The sequence below is a fragment of the Mytilus edulis genome, chromosome 13 (genome assembly GCF_963676685.1).
Source record: "Mytilus edulis chromosome 13, xbMytEdul2.2, whole genome shotgun sequence".
NCBI classification, from domain to species: domain Eukaryota; kingdom Metazoa; phylum Mollusca; class Bivalvia; order Mytilida; family Mytilidae; genus Mytilus; species Mytilus edulis.
The window spans coordinates 63,066,416-63,084,657 of NC_092356.1; the positions used below are offsets into that span (position 1 = coordinate 63,066,416).

The 18,242-nt window shown below is 33.0% G+C and overlaps 3 protein-coding genes across 3 annotated transcripts in view; 2 read left to right on the forward strand and 1 right to left on the reverse strand.

Annotated features, from left to right (window-relative positions):
* The first annotated feature begins 378 nt into the window (after nucleotides 1–378).
* LOC139502173 (inactive C-alpha-formylglycine-generating enzyme 2-like) lies at nucleotides 379–10,369 on the forward strand. Its single transcript, XM_071291554.1, has 8 exons — nucleotides 379–565; nucleotides 4,576–4,741; nucleotides 5,379–5,526; nucleotides 6,150–6,300; nucleotides 6,793–6,848; nucleotides 7,487–7,571; nucleotides 8,781–8,943; nucleotides 10,033–10,369. The coding sequence occupies exons 1-8, from the start codon at nucleotides 481–483 to the stop codon at nucleotides 10,247–10,249; spliced, it is 1,071 nt and encodes a 356-aa protein (XP_071147655.1). The 5' UTR covers nucleotides 379–480; the 3' UTR covers nucleotides 10,250–10,369.
* Nucleotides 10,370–10,954: 585 nt separating this feature from the next.
* LOC139500457 (zinc finger protein ZFP2-like) lies at nucleotides 10,955–12,121 on the reverse strand. The gene has a single exon (XM_071289195.1). The coding sequence runs from the start codon at nucleotides 12,119–12,121 to the stop codon at nucleotides 10,955–10,957; it is 1,167 nt and encodes a 388-aa protein (XP_071145296.1).
* A 3,019-nt stretch (nucleotides 12,122–15,140) lies between these two features.
* The window catches only part of LOC139499895 (WAP four-disulfide core domain protein 1-like), a 56,951-nt gene continuing 53,849 nt past the window's right edge, over nucleotides 15,141–18,242 (forward strand). The window contains exon 1 of the mRNA XM_071288525.1: nucleotides 15,141–15,493. Coding sequence (XP_071144626.1) covers nucleotides 15,362–15,493 — 132 coding nt within the window. The 5' untranslated portion in view covers nucleotides 15,141–15,361. The remainder of the gene's footprint in view (nucleotides 15,494–18,242) is intronic.

The window sequence follows — 18,242 nt, forward strand, 5'->3', positions numbered from 1 at the left end:
ATGCGTTAACTAAGACTGTTAGCTAGGTATCACATACGGTAAACTATTTATTTGCAGAAATGATCATTAGACTTTGACGCGAAACATTTATTCTTTTAAAAGAAACTGTAGTGTACTTATTTGCCTATCAATCAAATGAAATGCTTGATAATGGAGAGCATTGAGGACTTAACATTTTGAAAGGTTCTAACAAATACAGCTAACTTAAATTATCTTTTTATTTATATATTTCAGGAATTTTCTTTTTCCGTCGATCTGTACGATGCATCAGCGTATTACTTATGAACATTTTATTGACAAACTTTTATTGATACTGTTGAAAAATCAAATAAATGAATCAATAAATTTATAAAGAAACGTGTAAACTCTTGTTATACCATTAGAACGTCAATACTATTATCCGTAGTCTATACGTCCACGTGGTTAGGTGATGTGCAACAGCCGGTGTCATCATTGACCATATTTTCCGTCCCATACAACATGGCGAATATCTATTTTAATTTAGTTTTTATCTTACTTTTATATTATAAAATTATTATAATTTTATCATTGGATTTAAAAAACGGTAAGTCTAACTATTTAAGGATGTTTTTTCTATGTTAAAACAAAATCATACTATATCATGTATATATTTCATAGTACACATTAAAATGCATGATTGGAAATTATTACATTATTCGTTGTAATCGTAAATCTTTTTTCCAGTTCGTCAGATAGTTCTCTCAAGCATCATATTCGCTAAAACTAGAGTATCTGGTGCAGTTCAGAAAGGTTGTTCTGTTCTGAAAAGGAGTTTACTGCGCCTGCGTTACAGGAACCTTAAACATAACCATTAATTGAACATTTTATTGTATATGACAGTTAAACTTTTTGTCATATATTATATACATTTTCATACCCATGTAGCCAAAGTGAAGACAATTTTTGTCTCATTTCCGGTCGTGCTAAAAAAATACATTAAACCAACGAATAAAATTGTAAAAAGAACAAATGTACTTGTTTTGCAAAAATGAAAGAATATCAGTTATACATTTTAATACATGTATATTAAATTACCTTACTTTCTATAGATTTATGGATATATGATTGGTTAATCGACTACACGTGGCGACTATATATATTTAATATGGGGTGTCCTAAAAAAATACATGGTTAGTTACCATATAGGGTTAGCAACCGTATGGGGTTAGTAAGGAGTTATACATCCCTTTCAAAACAAAAATGACATCTGAATGGTTTAAACAAACGAGGAAACTGATAATAAACGATTGAAACATGTAAATTTATAAAACAAATATAAAGCTAACACGTTGTTATTGTTAGCATTTGTTTTTAGTATAGACAAATGGAAGTAGATTATTAAAGATTTTAAAACTAAGAATTGCGGTCAATTATATCACCTTTATAGGCCTTTGTCTAAATACCACTTGTGAAGATAGTCGGTAAGATACATTCGTCACAGGGTGTGCTAGTGACCTAAAACGATATATATGGGGTCAGTAAATTACATATGGTGATTCGAGCTTCGCTCTCACCCCATATGGAATTTACTGACCCCATGTATATTAGGTCACTTACACACCATGTAACTGAACGATAGGATACTATTATTAATACTGTCCACCTTAATCTAGTCTGTATTTGTATGTGTTTGTTTGAAAGGAGGTTTGGGATGGGGGTGTAGGGGTTAAAAATCTCTAATGTTGTGAAAAGTTATGCTTTTACTTTAACATTAATATGGAGACAATTGCATGTACAACACAATAGCTTTACCTTTACGTATAATGCAATAAGTCTGTCAATATCCCAATACATTGAACTATATTAAACAAGGTCTTTGTAGTAGTTTGATACGCTGTTATACAATTGAATTAAGCACAGCTTTGCATCTCTATTATATATATTTAATTGATCATGTAGTCGACATAATTTAAGTATAATAACGATTTTATTTATTTAAAAGTATATGCACAGAACATATACAACAGAACTTTGTCTTCAAAAAATTAAACAGTTTTCAGTAGATGACAGAGAGCAGAATACATTTTACCTGAATCAGAACTATAATATATTCAAAATAATATAGATTAACTGTATTATCCACCCGCGAGGTCATCTATAGACTTACTATACGATATGAGTTTTTCAAGGACTTCAGTCGACCAAAATTTTTTACAAACAGGCATACTTGTTCTATGGTCTTGGGTGTTTTTTTCTTGGGCTATCATATCTTTATTTTTATATAGAATATTCAAATATGACCAAAAAAAATAAAGCTACAGAAACGGGCATAATATATGCTCATATTCAATGGTCAAACTAGAAGACAGTTAATGATGTACCTGGTACATTGCCCAGCTGTTAGTGCTGATGTCAATTGCAAAGCGAGGGCAACATGAACTTAATTAAATGTAAGAAAAAAACACTGAACATTACTTATCTTATGACATACTTTAAAAATGCAGATCAAGGTCATATACAATGTAAAGATAATTTGCCCGTGTGACTGTGTAAGATGTATGCATACATAGTCACTTCCAGTTCTAAGCTTCGTATAGAGACATATATTGTCAAGATCACATCATATACTCAGCTAATGATGCAGAACAAGGTCATATACATTGTGAAACTTTCGTTATTAAAGGGAAAGAAAGTTAAATAACAAAAATAAAAAACTTCCGAGAAAAATAAACTAGAGGCTCTAAAGAGCCTGTGTCGCTCACCTTGGTATATATGTGAATATTAAACAAAAGAAACAGATGGATTCATTACAAAATTGTGTTTTGGCGATTGTGATGTGTTTATACATCTTACTTTACTGAATATTCTTGCTGCTTACAATTATCTCTATCTATAATGAACTTGACCCAATGAAAATTGTTAAAAATTGACTATAAAGGACATTAACTCCTTAGGTGGTCAATTGAACATTTCAGTCATGTTGACTTATTTGTAAATCTTACTTTGCTGAACATTATTGCTTTTTACAGGTTATCTCTGTCTATAATAGTATTCAAGATAATAACCAAAAACAGCAAAATTTCCTTACATTATCAATTTAGGGACAGCAACCCAACAACGGGTTGTCCGATTCATCTGAAAATTTAAGGCCAGATAGATCTTCCCTAATGAACAATTTTACCCTCGTCAGATTTGCTCTAAATGCTTTGGTTTTTAAGTTATAAGTCTGCATTTTACCCCTATGTTTTATATTTAGCTGTGGCGGTCATTTTGGTTAAATGGCCGGGTCATCGGACACATTTTTCAAACTAGATACCCCAATGATGATTGTGGACAAGTTTAGATTAATTTGGCCCAGTAGTTTTAGAGGAGAAGGTTTTTGTAAAAGATTACTAAGATTTACGAAAAATGGTTAAAAATTGACAATAAAGGGCAATAACTTCTAAAGGGGTCAATTGACTTATTTGTGAATCTTACTTAGCTGAACATTATTGCTGTTTACAGTTTATCTCTATCTATAATAATATTCAAGATAATAACCAAAAACAGTAAAATTTCCATAAAATTACCAATTCAGGGGCAGCAACCCAACAACGGGTTGTCCGATTCATCTGAAAATTTCAGGGCAGATAGATCTTGACCTGATGAACGATTTAACTCCATGTCGGATTTGCTCTAAATGCTTTGATTTTTGACTAAAAGCCAAAAACCGCATTTTACCCCTATGTTCTATTTTTAGCCCGGGTGGCCATCTTGGTTGGTTGACCGGGTCACCTGACACATTTTTTAAACTAGATACCCCAATGACGATTGTGGCCAAGTTTGGTAAAATTTGGCCCAGTAGTTTCAGAGGAGAAGATTTTTGTAAAAGCTAACGACGGACGACGACGACGACGACGGACGACGGACGACGACGACGGACGACGGACGCCAATTGATGAGTAAAGCTCACTTGGCCCTTTGGGCCAGGTGAGTTAAAAACGGAAAGTCCCTAATCAAATGGCTAAATCAAACACCAACAGAAAATCACGTATAGGGCTATGTAGTGTCACGATCACTTCACATCAGAGTATCTTGACAAAAACTATATTTAAAATAAGCTTAAAATATCTCCCGGCCTTCATCCTAATATCGGCTTATTTTGCACACGGTTAACCTTCATCTTTAAGACTAAATAACAAAGTTTGGGCAACACGATCATTAAGATTGATTTAGGTGTACGTATGGTACGTTCGTGGACTGTATATTTTTTTGTCAAATGTTCTTGTAATTGATAGCAGCGTTAGCAATTTAAGAAGAAGTTTCGGTTTACAATCAGTTACTATAATTCTGAAAGCTTGACAAAAAAGTTTTTTTTCACACCTTTATAGAAATATGGTCACATTTCTTATTGTTATGAGCGAAGGATAAAATGTTAATTTTCTTTAAATTAACTGTAGTAAATGTTTATCTATTCATCTTTTCGAAACACTAAGGGTTGTCTCTTTGATAAAGAGTTCAAACTTATTTTCTCTTTGAATCGCTTGTACTTAGTTAGAATGTGACAGCCATTATCGATTTATTCCTAAGTGCTTCTATTCGAATTTTTTAACAGTGATTTAAATTTCTTTTCAGTGATTGATCATTATGAGAGATACAACTTAATGAAAGTTTTAGAAGGAGGTAAATTTCTTAAAGGAATAAATGATCCGAAATCGGAGACGGGAGAATATCCGGTAGAGGTAGCAGAGGTGAAGCCATTCTATATTGATGTATATCCCGTTACAAATGCACAGTTCTGGTAAGTTGTCATTTCTATTAGTGAAAATTAAGCATTGAAACGGGGAGTGAGTCAAAGAGACAACAACCTGACCAAAGTGCAAACAAAACACAACCCAGGGCCACAATATATATGATTACAACAAATTCTAATGTAACTTTTGATTTTGTGGTATCCTATCATGTAATTTTCGAACCAAACAACAATGATATCCTAACCAACATAAACTAGCTAACAACCGATTTTACTTATTTTAACTAAGGCCTATACGTGTTTATATACTTTCTACAAACAAGTGTTTCCGATTTTGTAATTTTTCGGCTAGGTCTTTAAGTTACAGATCTATGTGTCGTGTTTCCTTTTGCGGTACCTTATATGTATACCTAGTCTTGCATTTTCATTGTTATGCCGTTTGCTTCCATTGTCTCTTATGCATATCCCAGTTTAATGTTTTACGTTGCGTTTGGTCACCAAGTTTTATCTTTTGTCTTAAAGAGAGGTTTATGTGTGTGCCTTCCATTGTCGTACATGTATGTAATGTTATCTTATTGAAAAAAATATTTTTGCGCGCCTTCTCCTGTACAGTCATTAATTTTCTGCGTCTTTTTATTTTTTTATTTTCTTGTCTTAATTAGCATAGATAATTTTATTTAATCAGGAAATTTAAACAATTAAGATCCGGATACAAAACTGATGCAGAAACTCAAAATTGGTCATATGTACTGAGACCATTTGTAAACGGAACTGAAGTTGCACAATTTAAAGATGCTCCATGGGTTGAGGTCAAAGGCGCGCAGTGGGATAAGGTAAGAAACAAGATAAGAAAAGATAACATGCAATTGTATTCTATTATGAATACAATTGAGCACACGCAATCTTCTTTTTGTGTTGTTTGAATTTCTGTCAATGACATAATCATTCATTAACAAAATTAACAGATATTTAAACTATTAATGTTTACTTAATATGCAATACAATACCAACAAAGATTAAACACGGATAACTATGAACAATGCTTATATACAAAACAAAGTGAATATACTTTATTAAAGACAGAGACGTATTTTAAATTGAGAATGTCGTACGATCAAAGTAACATGATTAAATACAGCAGACACAATAAATATCATATAAAATTTAAAAAAAAACCACCTTCTTCTTACTAAAATAGTTAACTTAGCTTGTACAGTAGAGGTCCTGTTGATTTTGATAATCACAAACTATAAATATCAACTCTATAAACATTGGAAGACTATACATTTGTTCTTCAATAGACACATACAAGCCCTGTAATTGGTATGATCTATATTGCTACTAACAATAGCGTGATTTATTGAGAAAACTACCAAATAATGAAACATATTTTTTTTTACAAAATACGTTGATTGTGTGAAAACGGTAATGGACAATATAATTTTTTAATTTCTAGCCAGAAGGTCCTAATTCCACCATCTTAGATCGCCTGGATTATCCTGTTGTACATGTTAGTTACCATGATGCCAAAGCTTTCTGTGAACATTATAAGAAACGTATACCACTGGAAGTGGAATGGGAGTTTGCAGCACGTGGAGGCTATTATGGTATACATTCATATTTTAAATTACTCACTAAGGATGAAGAAATTAAAAAATATAATCTAGAATTTAAAAATGGTAATGTAAGTCAGAATACATAAGATGAGGAACGAAATGAAGTTAACATATTGATAGGTTATTCGATTCCTTTTCAGATTTTGATTTATACAGTTTGAAGAAAGTGAAGCGACACACCATATACCTCTCGCTCACACTTAAAGATCGTTATCTTAATCAAAACGCAATTCGTTCATTCAATATTTGATAATATTGTGTTTAACATTTGATGAATCACTTAGGTGTATTTGAATCTTGTAACAAATGTATCATTTTATAATAACTGCAAACATTAAAGAAAAAAGTTTGGATAGAAAGCATTGGGTGTAAATACGTCCGTTGTGAAACCTATGTGTGTAAACTCTTAAACGTATAACAATTATTATCACTTGAAAGTTGACTAAGGGAGCTCAGTTATATTTTTATGCTTTTGTTTTTCAGCAAAAGATTATCCTTGGGGAGACAGATATCAAAAGAACAGAGCTAATTTGTGGCAGGTAAAATATAATTTCATATCAACGGATAGACATTGCAGTACTAAGTCGCAGAAAAACTGGCGTTCTATTCTATTACTGGGCGAGAGAATTCCAGGCATACCAATATCAATCATGATTGAATCATGAACGATGGTAGCAGATAGGGGTAAAACAACTAGAATACATCTCAACCCACCTGTGATTTGAGAGAGAGAAACAAAACCCGTATTAAAGCCGATCAAATCATTATGATCCCGGTTTGGATTTCGGTTTTTATCTTATTTTAATTTAATGATTTAAACGATACCATAAATTTTGAAATACTTTTATTGTCAAAACGCACAAACATTTTAGTAATAGGAAATGGGAAATAACTCGAAAGAGAAACAGAAGAAGAATTATGCTGAAATAAAGATTAAATACACAGTATTTTGCTTATTCTTTTCTGCGGTATATTGTAACTATGATATATAAAGAAAGGATGACTTTATCTTTGATCAATAGTCTACACCCAAGGTATCAAAATAGGCACCAATGGATTGCTTTTAATTATAAACGTAATTTGATTTTAAAATACGAGGCACTAGCTAACCATGTCTTTTGAACAGAAAACTATATTCCACGTACATGTTATAATACGCTATTCGTTTATGTTGCAGGGAAAGTTTCCAAATGGAAATACGAAAGCAGACAAGTGGGAAGGATTGAGTCCTGTTCATGCATTTTCTGCACAAAATGATTTTGGTAGGTATGCCAAAAAAGTAAAAAAAAATGAGAATGGAAATGAGGAATGTGTCAAAGCGACAATAACCCGACCATAGAGCAGACAACAGGCGAAGGCCACCAATGGGTCTTCAATGTACAGAGAAACTCCCGCACTTCAGCTGGCCCCTAAATAAATATGCATACTAGTGCAGTGATAATGGACGTCATACTATACACAAGAATCAAAGCTAACTTCATAGACTTCGTAACTTCTAACAAGAATAGAACTTGAGAAAGGAAAGAATTAGGCAAATAAAAACAACAATACTTTATATATGATAAAAACAAATACAGTGTATTAGTATTACACGATACGGCTCAATATGATATTTGTGAAGCTCCCAAAAAAACTGGAAGAAAAGTTGGGCGAAAGTTTTCACCCTAAGTCTTTTTGACGTATTGACGGGCAATGTTTTCTACCCAACGTTTTTTTTGACAGAATGACGTGCAAAAGTTTTCTAACCAAGGTCTTTTTGACGTTTTGCAGTTAAGGTCTTTTTGACGTTACATGGTGAGCAAACGTTTCCAACCCAAGGTCTTTTTGACGGAGTGATGGGCAAAAGTTTGTTTACCTAAGGTCTTTTTGACGGAATGACAAATTCAAGTGGTAACCTTACACACTTTAATCCTGGACGACACAGGTTAAAATGCCCAAAGAAAATACAAGTGATCTTTTTGACGTATTGACGGGCAAAGTTTTCTACCCAAGGTCATTTGATGGAATGACGTGCAAAAGTTTTCTCCTAAAGGTCTTTTAGACATATTTTAACGGGCATTATTTTCTACCTAATGTCTTTTTGACGTATTAACGGGGAAAATTTTTCTACCCAAGGTCTTTTTGAGTGAATGATCGGCAAAAGTTTTCTATCCAATGTCTTTTTGACGGAATGCCGGGCACTTTTTTTTTACTTAAGGTCTTTTTGACGGAATGACAGATTCAGGAGGTTACCTAACGCACTTTAATCGTTGACGACACAGGTTAAAATGCCCAAAGAAAATACAAGTGATCTATAACAATAAAAATCTCAATAATTGAAGGAAAATACTTTACAAAATTGCAGAATGTTTCTTGAACGGTTCTTTTAATAACTCAAGATAAATACTTTCATTTCACGTTTATATGAATTCATAATATTTTATAATCTGCACGATGAAAGCATATTTTTTTTAACTTTATGTATTTCTCAGGATTATATGATATGCAAGGCAATGTATGGGAGTGGACAGACACTAGATATTATGAACGAGTAGTACCTAGACACGTACAAGATCGGATGTATGTTGTCAAAGGTTGCTCCTTTGTGGATACTAGAGATGGTAGATCTAACAGCATAGTTAGAGTTGCCCAAAGGTAAAATCCAAGATACAAATCCATTGAACATGTTTCATTCTTATTGTATGTACTTTAATTCATGCAACATTCTCCCTAGTCTCTTTTAATTCTAGCTACTGCCGTGGATAATTTACGGAATTGTGTGTAGATGTTCAGTATGATCGGGAGGCATCAATCAATTGGATAATGCTGTTTCTATTACAAACAAACACTCAAACCACACTGCAAGCTGTAACTATTGTTTGATATGCGTCAACGATAAATATAATGAAAAGATAATCTTGACTTTTCATGAAGAAATCAGCAGTACTACATAAAAACCCAAAAGAAATGGCACACAGCAACCAACGCTTACCAATAGAAAACATTTTCCTGGAATGGGACCAAAACACATACCTCATATTCCTTTTATTAAAATGTGTTTCAAACATGTATGTTTGTCCATATGATGAGTTAAGCCTTTTTCAACTGATTTTTATAGTTCGTTGTTATGTTGTCCTGTTATACCACTGTCCAAGGCCAAGTTAGCAAAGGGTTGGGATCCCGCTAACATGTTTTACCCCGCCACATTATTTATGTATGTGCCTGTCCCAAGTCAGGAGCCTGTAATTCAGTGGTTGTCGTTTGTTTATGTGTTACATATTTGTTTTTCGTTCATTTTTTTTTAATATAAATAAGGCCGTTAGTTTTCTCGTTTGAATTGTTTTACATTGTCATATTGAGGCCTTTTATAGCTGACTATGCAGTATGGGCTTTGCTCATTGTTGAGGGCCGTACGTTGACCTATAGTTGTTAATGTCTGTGTCATTTTGGCCTTGTGGACAGTTGTCTCATAGGCAATCACATCAACTTCTTTTTTTATATATAAAGGTATTTCCAGAGGTGTTTTTGTTTCAATTGTGCCTGAACCTTACGTTTGTAATGTTGTTTGTCCCATTAAAAAAATCAACAAAACTTACATCAAGAATTGTTATAGTATAAATAGATAAATTGAAATTATTACTGTACACTTCAATCTATTTGTTGCAATTTTCATCTTTTATACCAATACTGAATATGATTATTGTATATATCATATTACAGTAAGAGAACTTTTATATATTACAGAATGGGCCTTGTACCAAGCTATACAGCACAAAACGTAGGGTTTAGATGTGTTAAAAGTGCAAAGCATTATTGGAAACCACCTGTAGCTCCACCGAAGAAAGTTCTGCCAATGGATAGACCATCAGGCCCTAGACATCATCTAAGATCGGAAATGGCTGACCCTGATTTAGCGGAAAAATTAAAACAACAAAGATTGAAAAGGAAAGAAGAATTATGATGAAATGAAACTTATAGACACTTAAAATTACTTAATTCAACTTTAATGCGTACTTAATTAGAACATTGCAGTTTTGCTTGTGTTTAGACTTTTTATATTAAAAAGCATTTCTGAAAAAAATGATATTTTTTCAATTTGTTTCATCCTCCTCACTTTAAAGAAATAATGTTCTATAATTTGATTGAACATACATTGTCTGTACGGCTTTATGTTCAATTGTAGCACACCTTGTCTGTACGGCTTTATGTTCAATTGTAACATTTTCCTTAGAAACTACTAAGAACAAAATAATGTAAATTGTAATTTGGACACCACCTAAACTTAGACAACATACTTCCTATTTGTCGTTTCTTTGAAATTTTCAAATGTTAAATAAATTAAAAATTTTGTCGCACAGTGAACAGAATGACTACACATTTATTCAACAGGTTTTCAGTAATGAGTTGTAAGCATGTGTGCATATTCGATCTGCCAGAAATGTATTTCTTTTCTTGTTTTTGATACTTTAAATAACGAGTGTGGTATGCTTTGTGCGGTTACGCGTGCATTCCTGTTGTCTATATCTATAGCAGTGATTTGACATTTCTCTTATTTCTCGTGACATTTATTGTTGGTATGGTTTACGGCAATACAAAATGAGAATTTTGACCTTTTAGGTATTATACTTTCATAAATGGTAAGCAGCTGTATTTTGTCTTAAAAATGTCATAATGAAACAAGTGTCCTATGTTCACAAATGTTTATCTCTGCTCTGACTCTGATTGATTCCTTTACTACACGAAATATACAAACATTACATAAAGATGCAATAGTTAAATCCCAAGAGTGTGTTCTTAAATGTGCATTTCTGTGATTACTCTGACTCAATCCTTTTCCACACACACCACATTCATAAGGTTTATCGCCTGTGTGTGTTCTTAAATGTTTATCTCTGCCATTTCTCTCAATAAATCTTTTTCCACAGACATCACATATATGAGGTTTGTCTCCAGTGTGCGTTCTCATGTGTCTCTGTAAGTCAACCCTTTGAATGAATTCTTTATCACATTCTCCACATTTATAAGGTTTATCTCCAGTGTGTATAAGCTCGTGTCTACGCAAGTTTCGACGTGTACTAAATCCCTTACCACAAAGGGTACATTCATTAGGTATATCACTTGTATGTACTCTCATGTGGCCCTTTAAGTAATGATTCATACTAAACCTTTTACCGCATACTGTACATTCATGGGGTTTATCACCAGTATGTATTCTGATGTGCATCTTTAAGTTACTACTCGTTCTACACCTTTTACCACATACTGTACATTCATGGGGTCTATCACCAGTATGTATTCTGATGGGCAACTTTAAGTTACTACTCGTTCTACACCTTTTACCGCATACTGTACATTCATGGGGTTTATCATCAGTATGTATTCTGATGTGCGTCTTCAAGTTACTACTTGTTCTACACCTTTTACCGCATACTGTACATTCATGGGGTTTATCACCAGTATGTATTCTGATGTGCGTCTTCAAGTTACTACTTGTTCTACACCTTTTACCGCATACTGTACATTCATGGGGTTTATCACCAGTATGTATTCTGATGTGCGTCTTCAAGTTACTTCTCGTTCTACACCTTTTACCACATACTGTACATGCATGGGGTTTTTCGCCAGTATGTGTTCTTATGTGATCCTTCAAATTATGACTCCTACTGAAACCTTTGCAGCATACGGTACATTCAAAGGGTTGTTCACCAGTATGTATTTTCATGTGCTCCTTTAAAATTTTACACGAACTAAATCCTTTACCACATACTGTACATTCATGGGGTTTATTACTAAATGTGTCCAACATTTCTTTGTTTTCTTTGTAAATTGCCATCTTTTGGTTATCAGAATTGGCCTGCAGTCTGAAATAAAAAAAAATAATCAAAAATTGTGAGAAGCACCCTGTGGGCAAAAGCATATTTGCAATCTATATGGCTTTTGTCAACTCAGTACATGTACATCATGCACAAAAAATGACATGCAACAGAAACACTTTTTTGTCAGGAATCAAGTATATACATGATATAATTATTTTTTTTTATATATTTTTGAGGATGAGCGAATCAGGTGAGTGTGTGTGTTCATATAAATAATAATAAATAATAATAAATAATAAAAAAAAGCTTTATTTAGAGTCGGCAAGGTATACAAACATAGACAAACATAAGTTCTAATGAGCTTTTAACCGACATATGAGACATTTTTAACAATACAACACATAATATAATACACATGCAATAAATTTCACAGCACAAAAATGAAGCACTAAATGCAGGATATAAGCATAAGCTAGGTATTAAAGCTAAAAGCATACAAGTGTAAACTAAGCATAAAAGCTGGCAAAATGCATAGCATAAAAATTTGAAAAATGGGGTATGATCTAGATGGTAAATAAATTTGCATAAAATATAAACTAAAAGTCTGCATAAACTGTGCACTTACAGTCATTTCCATTCCATGACTTTAAATATTTTTGAACTGACTAAAATTAGCAATCATTTTCTAAAATCATCAGGTAGCTCATTCCATTAAACAGCAGCTGTGTATTTTTTAAGAGTCCTTACCATAGGTTGATGTTCGGACCCTAGGTATATCTACAATATTAGAATATATATCTAATATTATATTTACAATCTTTCAATACAACTAAATCATGTAAGCAAGGTGGTGACAATTTATATAAAATTTTAAAACACTCAATAGCCATGTTACGCATACGTCTTATTTTCAGTGATGGAACCTTTGCTCGTAAAAGTAGTTCATCATATGAACTAACATAGTCTTCATATATAAATCGTAAAGCCCTTTTCTGAATTTTTTCCAATTTGGTGGTGTTATTTTGTTGCAAAAATGCCATCACAAAAATTAAAATTAGATAAAATAAATGTGTGGAAAATGGTCAATTTAGTAAGGTAGCAGCCAATGCGCTTTAAAACATTCAGTTGTTGGGATGCTTTACGACAAATATTTTTAATGTGGTGATTAAAATTAAGTTGATAGTCAATATCAATACCTAAAAGTTTGACAATCTCATCACGGGATATTTTTGCTGACTGTATACATATTAAAAACAGGCTTTTTTGCAAATGTTGCAAGTTATTTCCAACTGCAATGGCATTGAATTTGTCAGGATTTGCCTGCATAAAATTAAAACTAAACCAGTCAATTAAAACAACACCTTCTCTTTCAAGTGTACATAATAGATTTTCAAAATTGATGTCTGCATATGACAGAGTATTATCATCGTCATAATTATATAGGGTACCATGTTCAATAAAATAGAATATGTCATTTATAAAAATATTAGATAATAGGGGCCCCAGGATTGAGCCTTAGGGTACCCCTTTCTGGATGTCAGCCCAACTGCTGAGTACTCCCTGAAGTTTGATTTGTTGCCTACTATCTGTAAGATAATTTTGAAGTAATTTCACTGATTAAGAAGAAAGATCGTAGGCAGATAATTTACTTAAAAGAATATCATGTGGTAAACAGTCAAAAGCTTTCGAAAGAATAGCTGTCACATACATTGTACATATTATTATCCAAAGCTGTTTTCCAATCTTCAAGGAGTCTCAGCAATGCTTTATTACATTTATTGTTTTGGGGAAGGTTAACTTACTGGTAGTAAGACCTGTCACAGCTAGGCTACTCAAATCCTCAATTGCCAAAACTGGTCCAATACAATAAGTTATGATAATGCTATAAAATATAACTTGATTGTGCAGTTGATAAAATCGAATATCTTTTGAGTGCAGTTGATGAAATGGAATATCATCTAATTCATTTTCAAGACTTGATTTTGAAACACGTGACTATCAACGTTTCATCTACTGTCATAATATTTGTATTTCTCATCTCAGATATGGACTTTAACGCAGCCTTTCACCTCATTTCCTCATCAATGAACCATATGTCAAGATGACATTTATTGGAACCCTCAATTCTGACTATTACAGATGAATCTACTGACAAATATTATTTGTCTACGAGTTGTATCTCAGATATGGACTCTAACGTAAACTTTAATCAGTCACTCATTTGAGAAATGTAGGTCAAGATTACCTCATGATTAAAAAAGAAAAAGACAAACAGACAAATAATAGTACAAGACACAACATAGAAAACTAAAGACTATTCAACACTAAAAGCTACGGTTGATCTCAGGTGCTTCGGAAGGGTAAGCAAATCCAACATACCAACGTACGACCTTCACTGAGCAAAACTCATACTGTATAGTATGTTATAAAAGGGCCCGGTATGACATAATGTGATAGAATTCAAAAGAGCAACCCACACGCCTGATTTATAACCACAATGAGCTAAGAACAAAAACAAATGACACAGTGCAAACAAAGCAAACCAAAAGGATATTTCCCTGGAGGAAATCATATCATTTACATGAACAACATTTTGCATTTATTTAAAGTTTTTTTTTTCAAAGGTAAAGTTATTTTGGAAGGTTTTTTTTGTTTGAAAATGTGCCATAATTTTAGGTTTTGAATTTATATGCCCTTTTCAAAGATCACAAGAACTAAGTTACTTAATATCAGATTATTTCTAAAATCTGAAGTTTAAATAATGCTTTCAATTCAATTTATTTAGATTTCCAGTTCTTCCAATCTCCATTTCGTGAAGTTTCTTCCCATGAAACAAATTACGATCAAATAGAACGCAGCAGTTTTCAGATAATTTTGTCATTTAATCAAAATCACGTTTTAAAAAACATCAGAAAAATCAAAGAAAGATAAAAATTTGATTGATTAATGTTTCCATTCTACTATCATGTATAACCCATTATAAATAGTTCAGGCAAATTAAAGAATTTCATTATCTCCCACGTGTAATGCACGTGTAGAGAATATTACAAGACTTGTTAACAGGTTGTTGTATATTGACATTAATAAATCGAATGTATACCAATAGTTTAAGCTGATTAGCTGCTCTGCCCCTATACGAATTGACCCATCAATTAAAACAGATATGTGATGAAAGATGTATCTTGTGAAGAGAGAGTTATTCTTAGTTAGCTACTGTCTGGGAGCATACTGACATATAGATCATTTTAACAAGGAGAATGGCTTCTATCTTCATCAAAATGTTGACATTCAATGTAGTCACTGGAGTCTTATTCGGAGTTTCTCTAGGAAAAGTAGTTTATGATGTCGATTTTGACGATGATGACGGAAAGTGGCTGTCCGATGATGAGGTAAGATTGAACTTTGTAAAAAAAAAAACATTTAATTTTCAAAGGCAGTAGTTTTCGAAATGGATACATCATTTAGAAGTGAAGAAGATTCAAATAAGGTAACACCTTAAATACAGGCACTTAGATGGAAGCTTTTTAAAATATTTTTCTTAATCAAAAATGAGTGTTGAGGGAGCGGTTTTTTTGTTTGTTTTATATTTTGCTGTGCGTGATTTTTTAAATACTCAGTCCTGTCACATCGTAATGGGGACGTTCAATCCGAATAGAGAACTCCTCTTCACGCCAAGAACCATTATTATTAGCTCACCTGGCCCAAAGGGCCAAGTGAGCTTTTCCCATCTCTTTGCGTCCGTCGTCCGTCGTCGTAAACTTTTACAAAAATCTTCTCCTCTGAAACTGCTTGGCCAAATTAAATAAAACTTGGCCACAATCATCATTTGGGTATCTAGTTTAAAAAATGTGTGCGGTGACCCGGCCAACAAACCAAGATGGCCGCCTTGGCTAAAAATAGAACATAGGGGTAAAATGCAGTTTTTGGCTTATAACTCAAAAACCAAAGCATTTAGAACAAATCTGACATGGGGGTAAAATTGTTTATCAGGTCAAGAACTATCTGCCCTGAAATTTTCAGATGAATCGGACAATCTGTTGTTGGGTTGCTGCCCCTGAATTGGTAATTTTAAGGAAATTTTGCTGTTTTTGGTTATTATCGTGAATATTATTATAGATAGAGATAAACTGTAAACAGCAATAATATTTAGCAAAGTAAGGTTTACAAATAAGTCAACATGACCGAAACGGTCAGTTCACCCCTTTAGGAGTTATTGCCCTTTATAGTCAATGTTTAACCATTTTTCGTAAATCTTAGTAATCTTTTACAAAAATCTTCTCCTCTGAAACTACTGGGCCAAATTTATCAAAACTTGCCCACACTCATCTTTGGGGTATCAAGTTTAAAAAATTGTCAGGTGACCCGTCCATCAAATCGAGATGGCCGCCACGGCTAAAAATAGAACATAGGGGTAAAATGCAGTTTTTGGCTTATAACTCAAAAATCAAAGCATTTAGAACAAATCTCCATGGGTGTAAATTTGTTTATCAGGTCAAGATTTATCTGCACTGAAATTTTCAGATGAATCGGACAACCCGTTGTTGGGTTGCTGCCCCTGAATTGGTAATTTTAAGGAAATTTTGCTGTTTTTGGTTATTATCTTGAATATAATTATAGATAAAGATAAACGGTAAACAGCAATAATGTTCAGGAAAGTAAGATTTACAAATAAGTCAAAAATGACCAAAATGGTCAGTTGACCCATTAAGGAGTTATTGCCCTTTATAGTCAATTTTTAACCATTTTTTCGTAAATCTTAGTAATCTTTTACAAAAATCTTCTCCTCTGAAACTACTGGGCCAAATTAATCCAAACTTGGCCACACATATCTTTTGGGTATCTAGTTTAAAAAATGTGTCCGGTGACCCGGCCATCAAATCAAGATGGCCGCCACATCTAAAAAATAGAACATAGAGGTAAAATGCAGTTTTTGGCTTATAACTCAAAAACCAAAGCATTTAGAGCAAATCTGACATGGGGGTAAAATTGTTTATCAGGTCAAGATCTATCTGCCCTGAAATTTTCAGATGAATCGACAACCTGTTGTTGGGTTGCTGCCCCTGAATTGGTAATTTTAAGGAAATTTTGCTGTTTTTGGTTATCATGGTTATCATCTTGAATATTATTATAGATAGAGATAAACTGTAAACAGCAATAATGTTCAGCAAAGTAAGATTTACAAATAAGTCAACATGACCGAAATGGTCAATTGACCCCCTAAGGAGTTATTGTCCTTTATAGTCAATTTTTGTCATGAATCCATCTGTGTCCTTTGTTTAATATGCACATAGACTAAGGTGAGCGACACAGGCTCTTTAAAGCCTCTAGTTGCTATAACTATTTGAAATATCGCAGAGCAAAATGATTGTACATGACCTTACATGAAATTCACTTTTTCCAGTTTTCACGCATTTTGTTTACAATTATCCATATACTTATTGAAATTTACTTGATGATGGAGATGCGGTAGGATTTAATCGTCACTCAAAAAGGTGTATTTTTGATAGAAATAAACATTGCAACAGCCCTGTACAAGCCTACCTACGAAACCCAAAAAGTTATTAAAAAGAATTCTATAAAAAGCGCACAGAGAGCGTGGCACTTTCTCTACCTCAGAGTTCTCTACAAGATGTATCGGATTAAAAGTTTCCGTTCCAACTGAACGTTGCCGTGTATCTTGCGTGTTAAGTGGTTTCCTCACATGGTGAAACCATGACCAATTTCTTTATCTCAGAGTACCTGCAAAAATTATTTTAGAATGTAAATTTTTAAAAAATGTTGACATGAATGCATCGTATTTAGAAAAGTTTTGACCATAAAGTAATTGCTGTAAATTAAACGACCAATACTTTTGTCAGTAACTATTATATTTAGAAACCAATGAAATAAATATGTTCTGTATATATAGAAAGAAAACAGTGAAATTCGTATCTATTCATTAGAAAAAAAGATTCCAAATTTTAAAAATTCAAGCATGAAATAGTTACATTAGTTGAAGACATTTCCGTACGATTGTGTGTTCGTTTATTTGTGTTGGCAATTAACTATGAATAATTGAAAGTCTGCAATAACATTTTACAGTGTTTTATAATTCCATCATGTTCATTTCTTCGACATCGGTTTGGCTCAGTTACAATA

Bases quoted from the DNA above. Each gene is read 5' to 3' on its own strand.
- LOC139502173 (XM_071291554.1), top strand. From the start codon at position 481: ATGGCGAATATCTATTTTAATTTAGTTTTTATCTTACTTTTATATTAT. The intron at 4,742-5,378 runs GTAAGTTGTCAT...TTATTTAATCAG, and splicing joins GTTACAAATGCACAGTTCTG to GAAATTTAAACAATTAAGAT. The intron at 6,301-6,792 runs GTATACATTCAT...TTTGTTTTTCAG, and splicing joins AGCACGTGGAGGCTATTATG to CAAAAGATTATCCTTGGGGA.
- LOC139500457 (XM_071289195.1), bottom strand. From the start codon at position 12,121: ATGGCAATTTACAAAGAAAACAAAGAAATGTTGGACACATTTAGTAAT.